The sequence below is a fragment of the Hippoglossus stenolepis genome, chromosome 2, assembly GCF_022539355.2.
Source record: "Hippoglossus stenolepis isolate QCI-W04-F060 chromosome 2, HSTE1.2, whole genome shotgun sequence".
NCBI classification, from domain to species: Eukaryota; Metazoa; Chordata; class Actinopteri; order Pleuronectiformes; family Pleuronectidae; genus Hippoglossus; species Hippoglossus stenolepis.
Window position 1 is genome coordinate 22,093,436 of NC_061484.1, and position 26,876 is coordinate 22,120,311.

At 42.6% G+C, this 26,876-nt stretch overlaps 2 protein-coding genes across 9 annotated transcripts in view; one reads left to right on the forward strand and one right to left on the reverse strand.

The window, feature by feature from the left end:
* lrba (LPS responsive beige-like anchor protein) overlaps window positions 1-26,876 on the reverse strand; it is a 179,560-nt gene that overhangs the window by 50,303 nt on the left and 102,381 nt on the right. For all 8 annotated transcript variants that reach the window (XM_035165809.2, XM_035165866.2, XM_035165857.2 and 5 more), the window contains 4 exons: window positions 23,118-23,261; window positions 21,089-21,225; window positions 747-864; window positions 526-628 (listed from right to left, as the gene is read on the reverse strand). In XM_035165809.2, the coding sequence (XP_035021700.2) occupies window positions 526-628; window positions 747-864; window positions 21,089-21,225; window positions 23,118-23,261 (502 nt within the window). The remainder of the gene's footprint in view (window positions 1-525; window positions 629-746; window positions 865-21,088; window positions 21,226-23,117; window positions 23,262-26,876) is intronic.
* Window positions 18,053-19,957, forward strand: mab21l2 (mab-21-like 2). The gene has a single exon (XM_035165997.2). The coding sequence runs from the start codon at window positions 18,488-18,490 to the stop codon at window positions 19,565-19,567; it is 1,080 nt and encodes a 359-aa protein (XP_035021888.1). The 5' UTR covers window positions 18,053-18,487; the 3' UTR covers window positions 19,568-19,957.

Consider the following 26,876-nt stretch of genomic DNA (forward strand, 5'->3'; position numbering starts at 1 on the left):
GCAGTCACCATGTTTATGATTTACACCTTCATGCCAATCGTGTTTTGTATTAAACGTTATCCAGTTATGCAAAACCGTTGCTCTTTTACCACCATACAACACACCACTTGATTAAATATGCCACTAAAAGCAGCACAAGACCTGAAGTATGCCTGCAGTCAACTTGGTCTCAGCTTTTTGCGCTGGATGCCGTGATGCAGAGCAGATATAATCGGGCAGGGCTGAGGGAAAGGTGGGGGGGGGGGGTTGAGCCCCGCAGGCCTACAAGCAACTATTTGCTTCACACTGATGGAAATAAATAAATGAACTGAACTATGTTTGTGTGAAGCCAATTACGTTTGGGAGGCAATTATGTAGGTGTGGAGAGAGTGGGAGGGACCAACCCATGTGTGCACGGGACGGAAAGGGAGGGAGGGGAAAAAAATGTCTGGTCAGAGTTTTGAAATCTATTTAAAACCTTCATGTTCTCTACTCCAACATCACACCACAGAAGAAGAGTGATAGTCTATGTTTAGTGTGTCTCACCTGGTCTGGGGAAGGCCGAAGTTCGTGCCCACCCCAACACGAGGAAGACTGTGGACCACCTTCTTCACGGTGGCAGCATCCGGGAAGTTGAGCATGACTGCAGCTGTAGAGAGGCGCAGAGAAAAACCTGGCTTTAATATGTATATTTGTGAATACATCCCTCACGGTTCCAATACTGAGATCAAGCAGTTACATGTAAGTAATTGTGGGTGCTGTCTTACTTCTGTTGGCCATGAAGATTTCCAGAGCAGTATTTTGAAGTAGGTAGCGTCTGGAAAAGACAGCACGGATCTCTGTGAACAGCCATTTTCCATGAAGGCCTTCTGTGTAGGCTAGAATCTGGAGAACAGGACAGAGAGAGATAAAAAACAAAATGAAGGAAAATAAATTTAAAAAAGAAACAAACCAGGAGCGATCAGAAGGAAAAAGAATGGAGGGGGGAAAGAGGAGCAAACAGAAGGCCATGTTAGCTCATTTTTCAAACAGTGACGGCATGACGGCCTCAACAGCACGATTAATGTCTTATATTGATCAGCCTCAATGAAAAAGAGATTCCTTCAGCAGGAGAATGGGGCCTATTCAGCTGGAGGGAGTGAAGGAAATGCTTAGTTCACTAAAAGATAATCTATATCACAGCACACAGGTGGAGATGAACATCAGAAAATTACAGTAAATACAAGCAACAGAAACAAACTGCGTTAATGTGCAGAGATGCCCTGACGTGACAGGGATAAGCCCATTTTATGTTAAACATCTGATTAGAGTGTTTTTCTTATTTCCGCTGAGGTGACTGTCAGAGGGGTCACCCGATATTATGTTAGCTACAGCCCGCGATTTAAAAATGCTTCGATGAACTGAGCTTAATCTGTCCCTGTGGAGACTGCGGTGGTTGTCAGAGTGACTTGTTCTGACGGTTGTCACCGTGCCTGACAGACCCAGATGCTCGGCTCTGCCCCCGTGAGTCGTCCTCCTCCTAATCCAGCATTTAGATTCGCTCCTAACCTATTTAGCACTGCTTTGTTAACTAGACGCTTGTTTCCCCCTCCGTTAGATTCAAAGGCGCCGGCTGACAGGGGGCATACGGGGGATATGGTGGAAAGGTAAAAGGGACACTTTGGGTTGTCAGAGCAAGGTGTGGAGTTTTATTAATCAGAAATATTCAAATGCGAGCTGGTAACTTGGGCTTAGTGTTAAGTTAAGGGAGCTCATTAAAGGCAGGGGACAGCGGAGCGGACCAGCTGAGACCTTTAGCTGGGGACAGCCTCTGTCTCGCTGTGTCTCCAAGGAATAAAACCTGCCTGCATCACAGACTCACTTCAAACCCTCTGGAGTTCAATTAAATGTGGATTAGTGGCTTGGAGAAGCCGGCCGCGGCTGAATCCGCCAAACTCCTATCTTCCTCCTTAACAGGGGCTCCAGACGACCAGTCACCTTCAGACTGCAGCAGAAGGCCCGTCACAAAGATGGTGGCTCAGCACTCACAGGGGTAAACACTCTTTTTTGAATGATTAAAGAAAATAATATTTTATAATACAAGCTAATATATTTTGCAGAGGGGTAATGAAATTGTTTATGTAAAAATTTAAATTTCAGATATATAGAAAAGAGGAGTATTCTGATGCCCAACTTACAATTTTAAATGAATAGTTAGACTTTTTGAGAAATACACTTATTCACGAAGAATTATAGATGAAGAGTGTATATTCTTAACAAGATCTTTTTTGAGCATCTCACCTTTATTAACATGACAGTAAGCTTGAAACAGAGAGAGAGCGGGGGAAGACAAAGGGCCGGGTTGGGACCGAACCTGCGGCAGCTGCAGAAGAACTCAAGCCTCTGCAGGTTGGCGCCCTGCATGCTTGACGCTTCCCTACCACTCTTGGTAGTAGTCTTTATGCTAAGCTAAGTTAGCTGGAAGCTAGCAGTAACATCATACTTAACATACAGACTTGGGAGAGATATTTCCCAATGAACATAGTGTAGATATACAACCATATTGGTTCCTGTTTTTAGTTCGAATAAATCTTTCATTTTAAAAGCATTTCCACATACGATGAGATTGAGTTTGATGACAAAAGAGCTATGATCAGTTTTCTCTGCTGACAGACATGATGGTTATCAAGAGTCATCCTCAACCTAAGAGATTTCTATCCTTCAATTGTGGAGTAAAAAATGCGTCTCTCCTGTACTCGCTGATCAAAAATGAAATTACTGTCGTCAGGTGTATGATAAGTAGACACTCAGTGAGTGACCTTTCACCTCCAAAAGGGAGTGGTTGACCCATTTCATCCCCCTCATAGAACTCATGCTGGATGTCAAGAAGACGCCGAGGGCTGAAGTGATGAAGTTGCCGTCGGTGATTCCGCAGATAGATATGACAGAAGCAGCCAGATATCATTTTTTTTCCCCTGGACCAATGAATCTCTCAGGACGCTGTAAATGGCTCTCTGTGCTGCTGAGGCCTTTTCTCTTGTAGATGAAACAGCTGAGCGGTTAGCAGGGACAGTGACAAGCCTCCGTCACGTAAATGCTCGAGCTGTTCTCACTACGTCTGGACGAATTACAACGGCGCAGAGGTTATTGTCCAGACCGGAGTTATGGCTGCATCGGCTTCCTCTGTGATAAATGGTGGAAGTGGATCAGTCAGGCTGAATGAGACAGAGATGCCACAGACACATAAAACCAGACTATGCTATAGGTCTGTTTCACCTTTGAAATATTAATATCTGAATTAAAAGATCGCTCTGTTTAAAAATAATGCGATTGAAAATAATACGGCGAGATATGGGAACGTCTGATAGATCTGGAGCTTATACGTCAACACGACTGGCTCGAGTATCATGCACAGTTTTATTGATGTTTCATGTCAAGCGGAACAATATCCATGGATTCGGGTCTGGCGAGTCCTGAGATCAATTTCAAAGCGTCACGCGAGAGGACGCAGCCAAACAGAAAACAAAGGAGCCAGTCCTGATTGCCGCTGCTGTTTTGCTCTGTCTCTCCCTCTACAGCTCTCCCGCCTCCTCTCTCTCTCAACCTGTTTGTGCGCCGGGCCGCTGCTCATTTCTGAAGCACTGTCGTTTGTCTCTGTCAGACGCCCAAAAGGCGGCAGAATGAAGAGGGACACATGAAGAGGGGACGGGTGACTGTGGCTACGGTGTGTAACCACAACCACGCACAGACACACAAGCACACAAAAAGCGTCACCACTGAATCTAGCAGACGAGTCCTTTCCCTCTCTCCCTCCCTTTGCAAACCCAATCTCCTACAGCAACCTTTTTCAGAAACACAGGTAAAATCAGGTGGATCATAGCGACAGATTAAAATTTAATTGAAACTGCGCTGAATTAGGGAAGAGTTAGGAGAGCAACAAACCAACTATCAGCAGCTGGGTTCAAGACAGATGAGGCTTTCAAGTGCCTTGGCTGTCTGGTAGCCTGAGTGTGTGTGTGTGTTTTGGGGCTGATAAGACCCTTGAGCAGAAGGGGACATAAGCCACTGCCAGTTGACAAAAAAAGTGAATCCATATTTGTCCCAAAATATGAAAAAAGTCTCATTTAAAGACTAATTATGTTTGAAACAAATGTTTAAAAATGTACATAAAGAGTGTGAGATAAGGCACGATATGCATATTTGTTTGTTCCGTGTAATGTAGCCTTGAAGGAAAATGAGGTGATTGAAGTGCAATTTGTTGCCTGTTATTAAGTATTTCCGCATGGCTGCCTCAGTTAAAGGATAATGGATGAGGGATTTATTATTACCTTTTGGTCAAATGAAGTGGTGTGGGAGATAAGGTGATGAAATTAATGAGCGGGAGGAAGAGAGGTGATCCATCAACATCAAAACAGAGGCGAGGGACAAGCGGTACTGGGAGAACTTGATAGAATTCATACAAAAAAACTAAATAGGAAAAGAAAAAAACCTGTGGACTTATCAGCATGTAGAGTCGCTTATTGCTTTTCATTTCCCAGAAGCCTTTCCACTACCCACTCCTACACATCCCACTCCACACTTACACACACGTCACAAAATGTTTTTCACATGCATGCAAACAATGCAGAGGTTGCAAATTCCTGACTTTTACTACTTAGACGTCCATTTTTTTCTTATTTAAAAGTCACATGTGTATACCACTACATAGAGTTGCATCTGGGCTATTCAGGATTTGGTTTTCCCTCACTGACTGACTACAGAGGAAGCTGTCTGCAATAAAAAAAAAAGGAGTTTCAGTGGACCGAGACTTTTAATGCATCAGCAAATGAGAAAGAAAGCCCAGACAAACACAAGCTGACATTTAAGAGCTCATCTGGTGCATCCACAAAAATATTTGATCTTATATCTCTTACAATCCGACTCCCTACTTCTCCTGGTTCCTTATCCATATTCCTGTTCGCCTCCCCCCCCCCGGAGATCCTCTGTTCCACCCCGGTAAACGAGGCCTTGTCACCCCCCATCAGTAAATGAGTTCATCGGACTAACGAGCAAGCAAAGGACCTCGACCCGCTAACAAGGATCTGTTGGCTGCCGGAGCCTCTGGACCAATCAGGAGCCTCATCACCACTGACACAAAGCCTCCCCGAGCCCTCTGGAGCCAATTAAGACAGATTTTGCTTTTGCAATTGAGTGATAGCCAGAGAGCGAAAACAAAAAAAAGATGGAGAAAAGGGAGTAGGAGTACTGTAGGTATACTGGAAAGAAGTAAAAACAAATGCACGGGCATATTTGTGTGCTGCAGGATTTTGTGACAGAGGTATATACTTCAACCAAGAGAACACTGGTGGTGAGCTGGTGTAGAGAAGCTGGGCTGCGAGTGAAAAAAAAAAAGGTGAAGCCATTCAAGAGGAAAACAATGGTGATCAAAAGAAGTTGGAATCATATGACCTCAAGACAGTGCAGCCACATGACTCGACTTTCACACTCCAGCAGTTATCCTCAAGCCTCCATGGCTCTGCACAACTCTGCTTTTATGCAACTGGCTACGTGCATGAATGTTGAACTGTGGGAGTAGTGTAGCTGTGCAAGCAGGGGAAATATGAAAACCTATAAAATAGGCGTGACGTGTCAAACACTTAAAGAGTTGACTTAAAAGTTCAACACTTTAAGAAGCAACCGCCAAACTACCGAACATTATAGTATAAACATTAATGGTAATTTTTTTACGTGTTGAATTTTGTATCAAAGAGACAAGCTAGTGGTTTACTCCAGGCTTTATGCTAAGCTACACAAACCAACTGCTGGCTGCACATTCATATTGAACAATTGACTAATCTTACATTCAGGAAAACAATGAAAATGGGTATTATCCAAAATGAACCACCCCTTAACGGAATTGATTTTGTAAATTTAACAAATACAAATGACTAAGCAGCCGAAACATATCAACTTATATACATGGAGTTTAGGTATAAGAAAGAAGTGACATTGCACATGCTTCAGCATCAGTAGTCAAGACCATTTGTGTCCACCGATATTGAGAGGGACTGTTTTAGCCTCATGTAACTAATTCAAGATGTAATCACTGCTCACAGGTAAAGCACTATTTGCCTCAGGGGAAGTAAAACAAACTACAAGGTCACAAAAAAATAAACACAACTGAGAAGCTGCACTGGAGTGTGAGAGAATTAAAGCAAAATAAACAAGCCCAGCTTGCAGCGAGCGTAAGGCTATGAAGCCTAAAGGCTCAAAGCATTCAGTCCCAAACGTCGCCCAGTAAGAGTTAGCACTCCCTGAAGAAAGTCCCCTTTGAAAAGATCTCTGGGGCCACTTAGTCTGAATTTAGCCTAATAAGGATTAAACCCCTTTCTGGCCCTTTTCAATGTTTGCTAACTGGTTAGCCTTTTCTCCTTCCCTTTCCTTGACGGCTTAGCCCTTTTAAAGCGGGAACAAAAAGAGAGGTCTTGTGTGGATTTAGAGAAATGCTGCAGTGGTTTTTGGGGTTAATTGGTAGAGAACTGAGGACTTCAGTGCATTAACTCATTAGACATTCAGCCTTTGGGCATAAGCTATCAGGGTGAAATCCTTAGAAGGGCCCTGAGATAATAGGATACCAAAGTGGCCACATGGAAACACTAATACATAAACAAGGATTTGGAAATTAGAGTTTAACACAACTCATAACCTCAGAAAATAAGTCAACGTGACATATTTTGAACTCCAAATTTTAGCAAATTACACACATATAGCATTCAGGAAAAAATCAAAGGACATTAAACAGCCCCAAATGTTTTTTTTTTAATATTCAAGGTCAGCGCTTCCTTTTGTAGCCCTTCACAGCTTGTGGCTGGGACCACAAAGGGCAGATTTGGTGGCTCAAATGTGATGAGGAACAAAAGAGGGATAAGGCCACATAAATGAGGAGAAGAGGGGGCGAGAGATGCAGCAGACGAAGATCCTCTCTGCCGTCCATGCTTCATCACAGTGCAGGTTTAAAACCATGATCGGTAAAGTTCCACCTTCAAATATTGACTGGAATCTTCTTCTGAGTGAGCCAATTCATTGGACAACAATAAAAGTGCAACAAAAATCAGCATTAAAAAATAAAGGTCAGCTTTGTATTAGGATGTAGTGGATAGAAAGTGCATGTCTCACAGCAGCAGCCTCATATAAGGCCTCAGGGGCATCGCTGCACCTGTTGAGATTGGACTGCAAGAGCTTAAATGCGTTCCTTGATTTGTCAAGCTCATCAGTAAACACCTGCACGTCGGGGAAACAGTGAAAAGGTGTGTATGCTTTTCATCCTCGAATCAGAAAATCAAGGAGACAGCCAAGAGCTACCGCTGAGGCACGGGAGCTGTTTAAGACTCGGTGCTATTGGCCCTCTGCTCCCTCTAATCTGCCGTGGTAAAACATCAGACAGGTTAAGATTGCTGACCGACTCCTATCGCATTCTCCCCGCTCTCCTTCATTCCCCCATTTTGCTATTTAGTGATGGATAGGCCTTTTTTCGGGGTTGGTGCGAGGCTTCGCTGAAGTAAATTCTTTTCTAATCCGGCTATTGTCACCAGCTTAAGTGGGTGTGGGGTGAAAAGTATACCCCTCTTGGGGAATTTAAGGTTGGTTGTCCGGAGCGAAAAGAAGAGGGAGAGAATGGGACTTGTATAAAGGAACGAGCTGTGGAGACCGGGGAATTTGAAGGTGACTCAAATGGAGCTACAGGTTTATCAGTGGTAGGCATTTTGAGAGCTGCAACTGCAATAGAGTAAATTGAATTAATAAGCATCTTCAGTGCTTTGGCGGCAGGTAACAAGATTCACTCGTAGAAGATGGTCTTCACCCAGACAGAAGGGAATCGCATTGATTGTTATTTATAACAATTACTACTGGAAAACCGGGCTCATTACCTCTGCTCTCGGGTCTCATATTAACACAGCACTCAGCTATAGCAGGTAATTCTAACAGCAGTTGCACCACATGTCCAAATTGAGCTTGGGGGGGAACTGGTTTCAGGTAATATGCTCATTAAAATTGGAATGAGCTGCAGAAAACCCTGAAATCTCCCAATTCATTCAAAAAGACTTGTATTCACTATTGACTTCTAACTGCTTTTCTTAATGTACAACTATTTTAACATATATGTGAGTTCATATTTAAATTGTGCAGAGGTCTTTCTTTGCTCCTATGTTAAATTAGATTTTAGGGATTATATTTATCAAAGGTCTTGGGGTAAGCTGTGTCATATGATGTACAGAGTGTAAATAACTGGATTGTGAGTTGATATCATATATAGATGACTGGAAATAAGGTTGTAGACGTATTGGGTGGAGTAAGCCACTAAAATAACTTTTGACACATCAGCTCAAACTTGTTTAAAACCAATGTTTCAGAAACAGTAATTTTCACATCCTGCAAACAGTTATCATCCATGTTGGAATCAGGCTTCAGCCACTTGACAAATCAAAGTCAAATATTCTCTCTCCATGTTGCTTATTTTTTATCTTCTGAAAAATAAGGGAGAAGAAATGTGTCTCTTAAAATGCAGCTGGAAGATGAGGCTGGAAAACGATGCTGATGACGGCGGTGAGACTGAACAATAACCATGAAGGTGCGAGTTGAAAAACCCAAACAGTGAGCTTCAAGATGCTAAAACCCCCGGTAGAGGGGAACTGTTCAGTCGTTGATAATTATCCGCGGGTTGTTTAAAGGAGCCTTGTTAAAAACTTTGATTAGCACAGCTTCACGGACAATCAAATAACTATTGAAAGAGGTTCAGACGTTTTACAATGTAATTTAACTTGGCCACAGCATTTCATTAATATACAGATTGAATACGACTGTGATTGCCGGAGTGAAACTAATTCAACTTGAGCCATTAAACAAATGGAAATGAAAATCCATGGTGCAAGAAAGAAAAGTGCATCATGTATTGCTTTTTTCTTGAGGTGTTGAGTTAACAGGATGAATAACTAGCAGCTTGAAGAAGTCACCAACACCAAACAAAACCCATTCATCTTCCGGTTTAACTCTGGAGTATGAATGATAATCTGGGTTTGAGAGTGGTTTTGTATTCACGCTGCATCTTTAATCTACAGTCTTTCTGCTGCGGATCAGGAGGAAAAGCTCTGTTGTGCTGATGTCGGCTGGAAACGAGCCTTGGATGAGTATGTCATCTGCAGAATGTCCCTGTGGAGGTGCCATTTCAACCAGACTGGATGGGTCATTAACCATAATGGCTATAGAGGCACCAGAATTCAGCAATGTTACATTCTGCTCTCCAGCACATCACATGTCTTTACACATGGTACTCATCAACGCTATCAGCTTGCTTCGTGAAAATAAATACAGCTGCTTGGAATACTTCCTTCAAGGAATTATCAGCTATAATTAATATCATGACCCAGTCGAACATGTTCCTTTGTATTTATGAGATATGAAAAATACAGATGAAAAGAAGCTGAAGAACTGATGGTTACTCGAAGTCTATGACATATGGATCTAGTTTTATCATCTGAATTGCAGCACGGATCGTTCTGACAAAGCAGGACCACATTTACAATTCCGATTTCAAATATGCTGCGCTGGACATCGATCCTTCAATCGGAGCCGAGTATCTCTCTGACCTCAGCTGAATAACGGAGGCTCTTGTGAACAGCAGGTACACAGGTGCTGATTGTAATATCAGTAGCCTACCAGGCAGACTGGCATCCATAAACAGGCCTATCCATCAGGCTGGTGTGTTGCATTTGACGCGCGTGTCAGAGGCAGACGAAGAGAATAAATGATGGAGAGAGGGGATCAATCAAAGGAAGGGAGGGGAGGCACCTGCCCCCTGACTGGCCCAGTCAAGCCCAGAGATGGAGCATGATGGAGGGGCTAGGCTCAGGTGCAGAGAGGGGGCAGCAGCTCTTTGTCTGGAGGTGTTTGGTTAAGTGTGAGCCAGGTCTCCGCCACAGTGGTCTGTGGTTTTGTTAAGGTCCAAAGTCAGGTCACCAACAGGGAGCTGGAGAGAGGCCGAGCATGTTCATTTGTTATGGTGTATTGTGTGTGTGTGTGTGTGTGTGTGTGTGTGTGTGTGTGTGTGAGGGGAAAGCAATTGGAAGGGAGACATTAGTCATCATTAGGTGGCGATGACACTGTCGCTAATGTTTTGTATGTGATTACCAATGTGGCAACCGTCTTTCCTCAACCTGTCCTACCTGGTTACCACTCACTGCAGGCATTCATCAGCCTGCTTTGTCTCAACGGTTAAAATCGTCTCAAGGGAAAAACTAAGATTCAAAGTCTCCTACTAAGAATAAACTATGGGAATAAATATCAGGCAGAACTCAGTTTTAACGTGAACCAGAATTTACAGCTATGCTAGTTGTTATGTGAGACTGCTAAAATCACAAAGCATGTTGTGCTAGAGAAGAATAACATTTTTTTTAAAAAAGACATTGTCTTAATGACATTGCTATTGTTTGGCAAGTATACATGTTCAAAACCATCTTGACTGAGCATGTTAGCATGCTAACATTTTGCTATCATTTTTTAATCCCATCATAACACAAAATAGTGTTTCTGGAATGTTGTTAGTTTTAGAGATTTTGCTAATAATCTAAAGTTTTGAACAAATTAAAAATGTTGACCTGGTAATGGTGCTAGATATAAAAAGTTAAGGCATGACCAAAGATCTCTCTCATCATCCTCAGGGAGGAATGCCTTTAATAAATTTCATTACAGTCCGTCGTGCCAGTTGAGGGATGTCAGTCAAAACCACAAAATGTCAACGTCATGGTGACGCTACTGAACAAAGTTGCCCAAAAGAATCCCAATTCGTCCTCTGAGGAGCATGAATGTCTGAACTTAATTTCATGACAATTAATCCAAGAGTTGTTGAGGCATGTTACTCAAAATAAAAAAGTCAAACATAGCGCTTGAGGAAATGTCTGAGGATCACCAAGGTCAGAAGGATTTACATTTTTGGAGACCAAAATTTTGACCATCTGACCGACCAAATAGATCAACAGACAAATCAATGTTGGCATCCTCAAGATACTGTGCTTGAATGTATAAAAAAAATACAAAAGAAATAAACATCTTAAATTCTGTCTATGTAAGGCCCTTGATCTCATGGTCTTGACAATTGCCATAATCAAAAAAATGTCAGCGTGAGTGGAAGAGATATGGGCTGTGAGCAAAAGTAGGAGCCAGTATCTTTAGATGCTTTGAAGCTCATCATTAACGAGTCTTCTTTCATGACTCTTAAACACCCCACATCTGGCTAGGGGACCGCCGGCTTTATCCGTACAGCATGAGTTCATCAACCCCTCCAACAACTGGAGACACTATATAACAACCATATCGATGTGTTTTGAGGCTCAAAGGGGGGAGGAACCAGAAGTGGAGTGTACTTTGCGTGAGAGGCAGAAGAAGTAAAGGACACTAAAGACAGTAACAAGGCTTTACTGTTCTGCTGGGAAACAGAAATACACTTCAGGAAGCTTTAAACATTTATTTGGCCTTATCTCCTCTAATTGGCTTAAATCATCCGTAATTGTTTGCACGTGTCTTTATGGTGAGCAGCTCCCAAGGTCCGGACAGAGACTTGCCATGAGCAGTGAGGCAAAGCTGGAGAAGCAGTATGATAATAATTGGGTTTACTGATGACTGGATGAGCCAAAGTGCACCGTGAGGGAGTGTTTGAGATTAAACTGAACCTGGATGTTGAAGATTCGAGGGCGCGGGACATTCCTGAAAGGGGCACATAGCGGCTGTGGCGCTAACAAGTCTCGTCTCTGGTAAGGAAACATTTTATGTCCTCTAGGTGCTATAATTACTGTACCTGGAAAGCAGGGAGGCTCGGACAGTGCAAGAGTGAAGGAATGAAAAGGAGGAAGGTCATCCCAACCTATCACTCTGCTAGCTGTTGTTGTAGTGTGCCCGAACGATTTATTGACCATCTCAGGATGCACTCTGTCAGAGCAGACGAGGGGAGCGGAGGCAATGGATGGCGCAACTGCCGAGGAAGGGAGCAAGGGAGGGAAGGAGGCCAATATGAATGAGTGAGAGTGAGGGAATCCGTTTCCTTGGGCTCATTGATAATGACATACCTGCTTGGGCTGTCCATTGGTCCTATAGCACACACTACTTAGGCTCTAACTGGAAAATCAATAGGCTCCTCTCTCAGAGACCTCTTGCTGCCATGGCTCTTTGTGATTGGCAGCTGCAGCCGAAGGTCGTCCCTGGTGACCATGAGAGTTTGGCGGAGCGAGCAGGAGGACGGGGGAGGGGTGCAGCCCCAGCAGTTTGACACTTTAGGGAGAGCTTAACGATATGAAACTGGTCGCTACATAGCACCAGGGTCTTTCTTTTTTTTTTGGGACTAAGTGACCAACCATTTGCCCACTCCAGTGAACCCCGGGTTACCGTCACCACCCCACTAATTAGAGGTACCAATGTCTTCTCAATGGGGGGGGGTTATCATTGCATAGTCCAAGGTTGGACATTGACCTTTGGACAAAATGGACTGGTATTTTCTTTCCACTAGACTTTTCTGCTTGGTCTTTGAAACTTTTTGGAAACACAGCATGGTTATCCGATGGATTAAGGATAAACACCACAGCCCTACAGATGCAAATGTGAGAGAGCGACGGGTCAGTCAGTGGTCAGGTGATGGACTTATTCCATTGATCGTTGCTCTCAAAATGATATAGTGTTAACAGTTACTGTGACGTCATCAGGGAGTGTGACTCAATTCATTTGGCCACGTCGACACCGTCAGCCCTCGTGTTTGTGTTCCGTCCATCTGCCGAGAGCTGAATACCCATTGCAAGAATGTAGAACGCTGAGGCCGTTGTTGTGCCAAGTTAACACCGACTGATGCCTTCAGCAGCGGGGCAGGAAAGACACTCTCGCACGGAAGGATTTCATTACTGAGGTATGACCAAGACACCGACTTTATGTATGAAGAAAAGGGAATGAAGAGTCAAATCGTCAGTTTACACAGGGTCACAAGGTCCAGCCTTGTACCAGGTTTTTATGTTACAGTGAGTGTTTACATATAAACATGCTGAGAAGATCATATCAGGGGGAATACTTAACATGCTGTTTGGATTGAGGTGCTCTAATTTCTAATATCGTGTTATCTTTGGTTTTAAAGAACGTGAACTTATTTTTCAATGTATTTGAATGGGACATAGTTAGTTTCATTGCAGGATTATCAAGCTGCTCCAATAAAATTAAATAAATTGCTTCCTCTAATGACCTGAGGCTAAAATATTAGATTTTTATCAAATATGTCAGAGTGATAATTTCATTCACTTCTGCATCCTAAATACTTTGTCACTCTGTAGCATGAAGTTCACACGATATATCATTGTTGACAGTGTAAACTTTATGTGGCAGGTACAGAATTATAGTTTTGTAAAGACAGACATTTGCAGTTGTTAGATAAAGTGTTTTCCAAAGATTAACCACCTTCTTTTTCATCTGTCCCTGCAGCTGTCACACGTTACTTTGTGTCCATCAAAACTACACTCTGAAATTAATAGACTTTAATGTCCCTGGCAGTATTTTTAATAATACATTAGAATTTTTTACATGGTTAAAGTACCACATACTCAAAAAAACACTTATGATACACTCAGAATGTGATACTGCTCTAAGGGAGGGTAACAAATATCATCCAATCAGGTTTTCGCAGACATTTCCTTAACCAATCTGCTGGAAGTAAAGTGAATTTCACTTCCTCATTCATGCAATAGTAGCAGTCTCCAGGAGTGGCTCTGCAACGATGACTCCACATGCAATATTAATGATTTGTGCCGAAACACAGAGAGGGCTCTCCTAAACACACACAGGCAAACACACATCTGCTCTGTGACTTCATCAGTTCTTCTATCTGCCGAGCAGATGCAGGGGCCTGCCAGGCAATTAGTTGCCTGCGATGATTTTCTTTGAGTCCTCTATGGAGGCAGCAGCTGCGTCCACCCGGGTTTCGGGAGACAGCAAGAAAATGTGTGAACATGAGCATCAAAAAGGTACTCGGTTCACATGTGTGCTGATGTTGGTCTCTGTGCACATGTGCATGTCGGTGTGTGTTGTGAGGCAGTGAGCCACTTTTCCTGCAGCTATCATGTTTCCAGAGAGAGGAAAAAAGGGGGAGAAAAAAGGAGCACTACAGAGCAACGCCGAGCCTTGACATCCCCCCTCCCTTATCACTCACTTAGAAGTAAAGAGCGCAATAACTCCAACAGACACGAGGAAGAAACTTTTGTGCATCCTGTTGCAAAACAAAGACATTTTTCTTCGAGCGTCGTCTTCAAAAAGACGCCTTAACATACAGAGACGTCTTGCATGGACCGTTTGACTGTGTGCGCTTCTGTCGTAAAGGACTACAAATGTAAAGGCAGTCTGTGGAGTATACTGTAAACTGGTACTTCAGATTGAAGACTCAACAAGTAGATGAGTCAAAAAAAGTGTTAATTGACGACGAAAATCCAACTTAAGTGCAAAGTTTATAAGACATTCAATAAAGAAGGTCCTTACCAAATATACTTAAAATAAATGGCCAAGACAAATGATGTCTTAGAGGTTGTTCTGCTATTTGTAAACTATGTTATAAATATAGTATCGTATAAACAGTACAGAGGAAAGTAAAGGAAGAAGGAGAATAAGGCTGAGACAGTGGGAAAGAAAGACAGAGCGAGGACAGAAGTGGAGAGGGAAAAAAAAGGAGAAGCAATGAGGTTACTCATCAGCTGGCAGAGATTTGCAGCAGGCATGGACACTGTTTTGTGCTGGTGAGGGGGATCACTGTGGAGTCGTCACACAGGCTGTGATCAAAGAGCTCCCTGACAGGCTCCTGATCTTCTCTCCAGTAGAGTATAAACCAGGGGGAAACTCTTTAGGAACCACAGATAATTCTGAATGTTCACGGGACATAAAGGGCACACAGAAGTAGCAAGGCTGGACGGATGAGAAGTGATTGAGTGACAATCTGTCGGCCACTTTCCTTAGATCTATACATTACACTGAAGATGCTGCACAATAAAAAGTAAAATGGAAATAAACGTAGCGCTAATAAAAGGTAAATGCTAAAAACAAGGCTCCTAAAGTTGTTGCTAGCTGCGTGGGCAGTGTGTTGACCATTATATACGCAGAATGCCCACAAGGTGAATGCTCATATTGTGATTTACGGTTAACCTTTCCACATCAACTGCCAAAATATAAGCGATTTAATTAAAATTCAATTGACTTACAACATCTTGCACTAAAATTAAAATTAAAAATCAACAGTTGCAGAATGCGGTTTGATAAGAGAGCGGATTCCTAACGTCGTTCTAAAAGCTTTTGGTTGTCATATATTTTACAAAGCTACAGTTAGAATGCCCTTCATAATATTTGGACACTTGCTCTCCAAGTAAGAGTCGATTAATCTCTGGAGCTGTGAGCTTGATAATAAACAGTCACCATGCAATCATCAGCCAGACTTTTTTTTTTTTTCCTCATTTACTTCTCTCTGCTTCTATCTATTCCCAAATTCCACAGCCACATTAGTGTAACTATCGCTTTGCTTGAATATGATGTGAAGGGAAGGAATGTCAACACTCAGTTTAACGTTCAGTTTTGATTTCATAATAAATCAAGGTTGCCAAGTCAACTGTTGCTTTTCTCGCCATAGTTTCTCCACTCTGTTGGTTCTCGGAGGAATTTCTGACTGTACATAGTGTGTTCATTTTGCAGCTTGTGCATCAAATGCAAATGTCATGACGCACCGGCAAATGAAAGGTACTAATGTGTCCTCTTGAATCGTTTGTTAATCCCTTAATTGATGATTAAGTAATTAATTAATTTGCCACTAATCCTCTCGACTGTGACCAGAGTTAATTTAACTGAGGACAAGTACTACGCCGTGATTTATAACTAACTGTGCACAATAGTTAACCATTAATCCTGAATAAAATAATAAGTATCTTGTTGCATTTGGCCAATAAATAATAATAAATAATAATAAGTTTGTGATTCTTATGAAAAGTCAAATCTGTGTGTGTTAACTTGTGCATTTAGATTTTTGAATAGAGCTTTATTTGTTACGTTGAGATGAGCTCAAATACCAAACAGGACACTTCACTTCAAATCAAACTAAATAACAAATTCATAGAATTTAATCATGAGTTACTTCACACTCCCTAAAGGCTCATCGGCCCTAATCGGTGGAAAAAGGCTACTTGAAGAATTCCAGAGGGATGTGGCAACTATAGCAGGGCTATTAATCTTCTATTAACCTTTTTCTGATGTTTATGTTTGCAGCTTATTTCAGAATCCAGTGTAAAGTTGGTCACTTCATATCAGTAAATGTGTTTCTGGAAATCATTAATAAACCAATGTTAAAATAGTTTTGTAACAAGTGTCCGTTAGGTTTAGTTTGTTTTTAACTTTATTATAACTAAACATAAGAATATGAAACTTTAATTTTTTTTACTCTTTGAAACAACATAGAGATTATGCATCTTAAGGCAGAGAAAATATCATATAGACATTTTCCACTCTATGCATCTTTAAATTCAACTACTGGCCTTATTGCCTGAGATGCACTTTTACATTAAGACCTTCAATAAAACAACACAGTCAGATTATTAGTGTAATTAACTCTCTGAAATTAATGGAATGATTGGAATATACTTGTCTCCATGAATAAATTGCTCTAGTGAAAGACTTTCTGTTCAGAAAAGAGTTTTAAAAGTTTTAAGATTTAAGTTAAAACACGTATTGAGTTGATTCACAAAAGCCTTTAAAGACGTTCGGCTACACGGTCGCAAAAAAAGGCGCAGTTAAGTGAATTTCTACGCTAATGACCGTCACCTCATTAACGGGAATTGCAGACACGTGGAGATGTGACGATAATAAAAAAATATTTCAGATGGATCTTTTTTTTTAACGCAGAATGGTGGTTTTCCACCATTCTGAGAAATCTAAACGTGTCCCACACTCCTGCCTCTTGTCTGCGTGGGGGTAAAGGAAGAGGAGTAATGGCTTCTTTAGTCCTCAACGTGAAGTCTGGGTGACAAGATGACTTCAATTACAACCTCACTGAGCCCTCATGCGTAAATTATTCAGCATGGACAAGATTCACGGTGATAGAGCCACAGGCGAATTAACGTGTGTTTTTTTTTGTTTTTTTCAGATTGACGCCAAAGACAAACGTCTTACGTCAGCTCCTGTGTTTGGATATTAAAATATCTGCAGCAAAAATTATCAATACACTTCCAATAAATGTACCAGTTTGAAGGAGGATGAGTGCAGTTGGGACCACGGGTTTTTCTAAGTGTGCAGCTGCAGGTGCACACGAAGAATGAACTGTGTTTAAGGGTTGAACAATATACAAGGGTGTAAAAACTATTTAATGTGGATTAAAAAATTATTAAAATCGCTTGAAAAATAGATTAAAGAGGAATTTCAGTGGATCTTAAAGGAAGACAGTAGGAAAAAAAGAAAGACATAATAGGCTACTGGTTTAGATTTTTTTTTACTTCTAATTTAATTTGCAAACTGTGTGATCAACTTAGAAAAATGAAAGTTAAATTCGTATAAACAGACAGGTTTTTTAGATTAAAGCCAACACGCGTCATTGATTTTTATATGGAAACCAGGGCATGCCGAGAGTAAAACTTTGTCAAAAATAAAACATCTATAATTACTGAGCCTTTCAAATAACAACAAAGATGCACCGTCGTGTAGGAGAGAAACAGAAGGAGGAGACTTATCTGCAGAAGTCTCTAAAGTTAAAGGCTGTCACTCACACTGTCTCTACAACAATCCTCAAAACGCACCAGGAGAAACTGCGCGTAAAGAGAGACCCAAAAGGCAACAAAAAAAATGCTTTACTGCAGCCTGAGAGGACGCTGGCATTCGCCCGTGAAAAGGTTTGTGTTTCCCTGTGTGGACCCGGGGAGCAGCGCACAGCTCCGTGCGCCCAGATGCTGCTGCGGCGGCTGCACTGGAGCTCTCCTGCAGGAGCCCCCGCGTCTGCCTCTGGCGGCTCTGATTGGCTGCGCGCACTGACAGCTCCGCACATGATTGCAGGAGGAGAAGCCCGACCCCCTTCCACTCTTCCTAGAGGGAACCATTCATAAACTACACGAGTCCAGCTCACAGCTGAGTGTGGACGAGAAAGTGAGCGGGGGCCGCAAGAGCAAGGAGGACAAGAGTGAGAAGAGATGAGTGGTCACAGATGGTGTTTGAGCCTTTAGCGCCTGCAGCCCGGGACACGGATGATTACGCACACGCTGAATATGACTCTACCTAGCCGTGCTGGAAGAGCTCAGTCGGACTGATATTTAGCTGTTGCGTCGCATCCCTATCCGTTTCCTCCTCCTCACACTGACGTCCATCCGCTGCAAAGGCAGGAACCAAAAAAAAAAAAAACTTTTGATTACTCATTTTTCCTGCACGGGGAAGCGTCTGCCTCGGGCTTAACCGGTAAGCATTGGATCCGTCAACTTACTGCGACTCCCCGGTGTACAGCCCGGACCTCTGCCCGAACATGATAGCGACGCAGGCAAAGCTGGTTTACCAGCTCAACAAATATTACAACGAGAGATGCCAAGCTCGCAAAGCGGCCATTGCGAAGACCATACGAGAGGTCTGTAAAGTGGTGTCGGATGTCCTGAAGGAGGTGGAGGTGCAGGAGCCCCGGTTCATCAGCTCCCTCAGCGAGATAGACGCGCGCTTCGAGGGGATGGAGGTCATCTCGCCCAACGAGTTCGAGGTGGTGCTGTACCTCAACCAGATGGGGGTCTTCAACTTTGTGGACGACGGCTCCTTGCCCGGCTGCGCGGTGCTGAAGCTGAGCGACGGCCGCAAAAGGAGCATGTCGCTGTGGGTCGAGTTCATCACCGCCTCCGGGTACCTTTCCGCCAGGAAGATCCGCTCCAGGTTTCAGACTCTGGTGGCGCAGGCCGTGGATAAGTGCAGCTACCGCGACGTGGTAAAGATGGTAGCGGACACCAGTGAGGTCAGACTACGGATCAGGGAGAGGTATGTGGTGCAGATCACCCCCGCGTTCAAGTGCACTGGGATTTGGCCTAGAAGCGCCGCTCAGTGGCCCATGCCCCACATCCCCTGGCCCGGTCCTAACCGGGTAGCAGAAGTCAAAGCCGAGGGGTTTAACCTCCTCTCCAAAGAGTGCTACTCGTTAACGGGGAAGCAGAGCTCTGCAGAGAGCGACGCGTGGGTCCTGCAGTTCAGCGAGGCCGAGAACAGGCTGCTGATGGCCGGCTGCAGGAAGAAGTCTCTGTCCATCCTGAAGACCCTGAGGGACCGTCACCTGGAGCTGCCGGGGATGCCGCTCAACAACTACCACATGAAGACCCTGCTGCTGTACGAGTGCGAGAAACACCCGAGAGAGACCGACTGGGACGAGTCTTGCCTCGGAGACCGACTGAATGGCATCCTGCTGCAGCTCATATCCTGTCTGCAGTGCCGCAGATGTCCCCACTACTTCTTGCCAAACTTGGACTTGTTTCAGGGAAAGCCTCACTCAGCCCTGGAGGCTGCTGCGAAGCAGACATGGAGACTAGCGAGAGAAATCCTCACCAACGCCAAAAGTTTGGACAAATTATAGAGCGATTGTGGAGAAAAGAGCCGAGAGACATTTTGGGATAAAACTTCAGAGAAGGACAAAGATGATTCTCCAAGCAATGTGAAAAAAAAAAATAAAAAAAATAATGCAGAATGCAAACATCAACAAAACCCCCTTTTTAAGAAAAAGAAAATGGATGAATTGGGCCACTGCCAGAGAGAAGGTGAAGGTACATTTTCAGATAAATGTAAGAACTTTTTAGGTGTCTTCTTTAAATGTTTTCACAAAGTGAAGAAACGTTTATTTAAATATATGCACAAAAAATCGTTAAAAGTGAAAGAATAAAAATGTAGCGTGCCAAGTTCCATTTTTTCATTATGTGACTTTAAAAAAAAAAGAAATGTTAATAAAATGTTGCAAATTAACTTACAACTTGGCCTCGTGTCTTGACGTGTTTTGACAGGTGAGGCCAAAGACGGTGCATTTTATTTTGTTATTGTCCAACGGAAATAATCACTAATGTAGTTATTTTCTAAAGAGAAAATAAAAATGTAAAACAACAGTAGGAAAATTCCAAATTTTTTAAAGAAGGAATGTGCACAGCCGACTTCAGGCCGTATGTTATTTTTTACAGTGCGTCACGGGCTCAACAGGGTTTTAGAAAGGGTGTAAATCAGTGGACTCGTGTTAATATATGGGAGCATCTCTGCTGTGTTTTAAGAGGCCTGCAGCTAAAGTGAAGCCCTCGTCTGATTAATGCGGTAGAAACGAGATAATACACTTTATCTTATACACGACACCTCCACGTTCTAACTTTATTCCATACGACAGAAAAAAATCACATTCAAATAAATTCTGAAGATATTGAAAAAGCCATTTTCCGCACACGTTAAAAATCCTGGAGCGTTCAGGTGCAACAACCAACTGTAGGTCAACAGACCTCTGCAGGCAACATGGAGTTTACTACTGTCAGTGTTTAAAGCAGAGCACAACACTTGCGCGTAATTGTATTTTTGTGATCTGCTTACAGTGAAACAAATTTGCTGCAGAGCGAAAAATGATCATCATGATCATAGCTGGAAGGCCTGATATATTTTATTTTGCTAATTTAACTAATTATTTTTAAAAAGCTGTAATTTCGTGCAACACACCACGAAAACAATATGCGTAATTCCCGCGGTTTTATAATTACTTTACACTTTATCAATTTAGAAGAAAACAAATCAATTTCACGTTCAATGAAAATATTGTAACAAAATAAATGCATTCTGACATCATGCCTCAGTAACATTTTCCCCCACGTGAATTCAAACTCAGCCATATTGTAACTTCAACCACAGGCTGACACGATATTGAATCATCGACAAACTTAGAAGCAACACCAGTACTATAAATGCTTCAAATATTTTTTTATATATATATCACTTTTGTAGAAAGGCCTGTAACACGTGCTCCATTCAAACATGAAGCTTGCATGTAGCCTCCCATGCACGGGAGGGAGGGGGGGGGGGCTGCTGTTAAGTGACAGTTTGGGACGTGATCAGCGGAGCTCGAGTCTCTTACCTTAGGATCGATGGCCTTGAAGCTCGGCTCGTCCTCCTCCACCTCGAAGTAGACCTCGGAGGCGGTGATGGACAGGGTGCCTTTCACCACCGCGGCCGGAGCCACCAGCTGAACGCCGGTGCTCAAGTTTACTGGGCCTGGAAGATACACACACACACACACACACACTCAAACAGGAGCCGGTTCAACCAAAGCAAGCCCTTCTCCGTGGAGGGGGAAATATAAAATAAATAAAATAAAATACCCACTGTAAAGCTAAACGTATACAAGCTAACACAGGGATGTGCTGCAATGGATGAATGATTCGCTTTAAAAACCCACTGTGCGCCTTCACTCTGTTGTCACGTGGATAACTTTACGCACGAAATGTACCTGCAATTTGAGCGTATTTTATTTAAGTATCGCGTGTATCTCAACAGATTTGAGAGATTGTTTATGTTAAACTATTTTATATTCGTGCTGCAGTATTATTAAATAATTCGGCTACTTCACAAACTGCACAACGTGTAGTATCCCCCCCCTTAAACCAATGCGCAATTATGTCTGAGTTCAGGATAAGCTAATAAACATGGGAACTCTAAATGGCTGCACATCCCGATGGCTCCTAAAATAAAACAAGCTGCTACTGGTCTTATAGGCGGTATAATACTCAAAATAAATATCGTAAAACTTTTAAGACATAATTGTCAAAAATCGGCAGTCAGTCAGAATCAATTGATCCTAAAATCTGTTTAATCTTTCATCAATCTTAATTTATGCCAGTATGACAATGAGAGGCCGGCTCAGGGGAGCTGTGGGTGGAAGCTCGGCCCCGGCTCCGCACATACGAGCCATTGTGTTTGCAGATGTTGCGCCGGGGAGTCGAGGCTCCGGAGCCGGGCTTTGATTTCCCCCAGCTCCCTCCTCACTCCTGCGCACGGACGGAATAAACACACAGATATATATTCATGCCTCTGCCTCGCCTCAACCCCGCGAGTACTGACATGTTATCCGTGGGTTGAAATAACATTTTTATTCAAAGACATTCAATTAGCCTCCACCTGAAGCAGACAGCTGCTTAAGAGGAGAGGCTCAGCGTCTCCCAACAAAACCCCCCCGACTCAATTCCCACAGTACACACACACACTTCACTTTATTAGACAGGATTCAACGTTTAATCCCATTGTCAGCCACAGTTGCGTTATTCTAATAGCAGCCTGAGCCTCATTAATGCATCTTAGTCCGCAGAGCGCTGTCACTGCTCGTAGGGAAATGGGGATTACGCAGCAATCCGATTAGCGGACTATATGATATTTAATTAAAATGATTTAAACAAGAAACGCAACAAAGGATCCGCAGCATCTTGAGGTGAATAACATTTCATTTGAGGCTGTGCTGCAGCTGCATGATCAGGGGGATTTTTATTCAGGCAATGGTGCTTTTCTTAAATCAGATAATGTCCCATTTCTGGGTGAGCACTATCCTGGGATAAACTCTGCTACTGCTGGATTTAGAAAAAATGTTTACAGAGTTGCTACTCAGGCCTGTGTGTGTGTGTGTGTGTGTGTGTGAGTGAGTTTGTGTGTGTGTGTGAGTGTGAGTAGCAGACCTCCAGTGGCAGAGACAGAAAACTGGAGATTCTGTGTTTTCAACTGCATTTTCCTACAAGGCGGTGGTGCCATAATGGAAAAAGGTGTCCATACATATAATGCTGTGTAGTAAGAAAGTGCTACACGGTCATTAAACGCCTAATTTCCTTTTTTTTTTATAGGGGCTCAGCAAGAATCCAACAATGAATCTCTAAAAAAAAAAAAGCACCATGATATAACAGCTAAACAGCAACTTGGGAAAATGAGTAACAGCAAGAAACCAGGAACTATACAACTGAGTTGCTGCAGCACAACAACCCAAATGCACATGAAAGTTACAATAAGCTTGTTTCTTTACATCCTTTGAGCTGCAGGGCACAAACCACACAGCGAAATGGGGAGGGGCAGCCAGGACTGAGCGGTGGCTACGGGAGGCGAGGAGGATGAGCTCCTTTCCTTACCTGCTAAATTCTCCAGGTCCTTCTCGTCCAAGCTGGACAGAGTGTCATCGTCTCCGTCGAGCGACGTCTCACTCTCCAAGTTTTGATTTCCCAGAGCGTGACTCCTGATGGACTGCTTGCCTTTGAGAATATCCTCCTCGGGCGCTAGAGGGGAAAGGGAGGAGGAGGGTGGGGGGGCTTTCTTTTATTATACCTTTAATATTTCAACCATAGGATTAAATACAGTGTTTCAGGTTCAGATTTGATCTTTAACTGGTACCAAGCATAAAATACAACAATTATGAGTGATCACTGCAAACAGGAAAACATGATGAATGAAATGTTGTTATCACTTTATATTGCAGATTTGACAACTCTTCTAAAAAAGGGTTATTAGATTTCTTGCTCTGCCTTCATCTAAACAACGGCCATTAGTGCTTGGTGATAAAAATAACAAAACAAAACAAAATCTTTACAAATCTATCAATTGTGAGACTACTAAACAAAATAATTAATTGTTAAAATGGTTTCCTTATTTTCCAAAAGCAACTACAAACCAAAGACAAGGTATGAAAATGTACGTTTTGTAAAATATACCAAGTTTACCCTCAAATACAACTATATCCAACCCTTGATTCTCATCACACGTACATGCAGGCGAAATGAAAACAAAATAAAACAAGTCTGACATAATCCTCACCCTAAATGCATTCTGCACTTTAACATACATCAAAGCTAATCCAAACACATTTTGACTAAATGGGGGTCGTACACTGCCCGTTTTGACTTCAACTGAACATGACTTGAGGTTCCAAATGGATTATTTAAGAAAAATGGTAATCTGCAAACATTTACTGAACTCTGCATTCCCCAGTGTAGATGCTGAGGATCCACAGACTCAAGTCCACAGCACAAAGACTGGCTGGCAACTCCTGTTCCTATTCCCTATAGTGAGCGTTCACTCCTTCTGTGCACTAATCTACACATCTAGGTAAAAGCAGCAGATTTAATCCACTGAGTCGCCGCATGAACATACAACTGGTGGATTTTTGTTTTCATCTTCACCTGAGAAGAGATCAATTGCACTTCCTTAAAAAAATGTCCAGCCGCGTCATGTGGCTCTCTACTTTGAAAACCGCTACAAGAGCCGGGCTAAAAAATCTCTTGTCATGGAAAATATGCAGCTCACTGATATTTAGAATGGTCTTCCTGTAATTAAGCCTCCCTGGAGGATTCTTTAGTTAGCAGCACCGAAATTACTACCAGCTCCCCTAATACATACCACATGCCATTGTATTCACACCAAGCAAGTGGATAGGGGACTTGTCAGATGAGCTTAAAAAACAGAGATGTAGTTCTACTTCTTTGTATTTAACTGCAAACATGCCCAGAAACTCTCACCTCAGTACGCAGACAGTACTAACATACAGTATCCAGCCCTGCCAATACATGGTCTGATGCAACTGGACCTCGTGACTGGGCCCAACCGGAGCTCTGTTCCCTCTATTACCATCAAGCACAGGTTATTAATAGCCCCTCGGCAAAACACGCATTCAAGTGGCTGCAACCCAAATAATGACCAGTCAGCATGTTGTTTAGCCGAGTTCGTTGGAACGGCAAGAAAAGCAATTTTGACCCGAGTTGTGTCACTTATCACCACGTACACGTAAAGGAAACGTGCACGTCAGTGACAGGCTATTCGCTAACTCGCTCTCCTCCTCTCACGCTCACTCGTCCTGTTCCTAAAGTACAGATGGTTTATTTTGTTCTTGTTTTAATTTGACAACCCTGTGGTTTTAGTGCAGTGTGTGTTTGTGTGTGTGTGTGTGTGTGTGTGGCTGCAGAGCTCTGTGCAGCATGTGAACTCATACAATCTAAAACAATTTCACTGTATGACTGTAAAATACAGAATTCACTAATAATAACTATAAAATTAAATATACTAAATATAAATATACAATATTAACTTAATCTATATTATATACTAAGAATACTAGTAGCAATTACCCCAGAATATATAAGTGTAGCAAGTAAATAAAAGATGAAGCTACACAATCCAAACCAAAAATCTGTAATTTAAATTAAAGTACAATTTTAAAAAATGTCACAATGTTGAAAAATCAATGCAAAGAGCAGGCGTGCCACATTAAGAAGAAAAAAAACAAATCTAACTGTGCACTTCAACCTCATCACTCATCACACAGGGAGCAGAAATGTGCATAAATCCCAACAGGTTACACTTTTTTCCGAGACCCCATTTCCCCGACTGAGAGGTTCAACTACCTGCTTATACAACTCAAGGCATGCATGGTCACAGCAATTAAATTGTCAAAATTAACAAATTTGTTTTTAACGGGAGCGTAGCCAGGAGTGCGGTCATGAGGCGAGTATTGATTACCAAGAACAGAGACATTAGTCTTCAGGTATTTACTCTGCCACCTCTGGTACACGCGCCCCGGACCAGACAGAATCAATCCCCAGAAAAGATGGTTCTTTCCAGCCATAAATACATAACGGGCTACTCAAGCCTACTGGCAGCGCCGCACTCCCGTGGAAATCAGCTTGGCACCGTATGAATGATAACGGTTGTCCATATCCCTGAATGAGGAAATGCACATTTCTCTCCATGCATCAAGGAAAAAGACGAACATTTCATTCTCTTAAAAAAAATTTAAAAAAAAAAAAAAGAAAAATAATTTTCTCCCACCAAGTAAAGAATGCAAAAATATTTTCTATTGCTTCTAATTTCATGATGATGCATGAGATTGGAAAAGTGCTGCCACAAGTAGCAAGAAAATTAGACTAAATTCAGACTTGATCTCATCCTAAATATTTTCTTAGGGAGCGAGACTGCATTTTCCCCTCTGCATCTGATGAATATAATTACAGCCAGATATGACCTTTGTGCTGTGTTTGAAAACTCAGCCCCGCATTCTCATCTTGAGCTGCACTTCCGTAACAAATGTCGGGTCGACTAAAACAAGACTAAAGGTTACATCAGAAAATGGATGCCGTCAGGCTTCAATGTCAAAGAGTTATTTTAATGATATATTCCCATATTTCAGCCAGGCAGCACACTCTCTGGAGGTAAGCATACCCCGGCCACAACTGGCTGCTGGCTATTTTTACACAGACTTTGACTTTGAAACCAAATGTTGTTTTCAGGAATTTGTCTTTTTTTTTTTCTCCCTCCCCCCCAAGTGATGAATACATGCAGCACATGAGCTGAAATAGTTTGGAATAAAATTGAATAACAGATCAAATACCTGAGTATTCAACTCACAGATCGCCCTTCAACACATTTTCTAAAAGCATTTGTGACGGGGGGGGGGGAACATGTGATTCGTCTGTTCTCTGTCATGATCGAGCTGAAGGGAAAACAAGGAGGAATAAAGATGGAAACTAAGTGAAATTCGGAGGCGTGTTGCAGGAGAGGAGCGAGCAGCTGGACTGTGGCCCTCGGTCTGCAGCTGCCTGCACGCCGCAGCCATTACTGCAGACCTGAAGTCTCCCAGGATCCTGGGATCCTCAACGCTTATTGCTTTTAGATCACATTCCTATTGACTCCTGTCACACCTGCCATTTGTCTCCGGGAATGATGTCTCGTTTAAGGGGACTTTTTTGCAGGTGACACATTGAGGACGTTTTTTGGTCCAGAAATGGGCGATTTATTGGAGAGTAATTGATTGAACTAAAAGTGCAGGCCCACTGTGATGATGATGATGATGATGATGATGATTGCAAACCCTTGTGCGTGCGCTGGGTAATTTGTAGAAATGG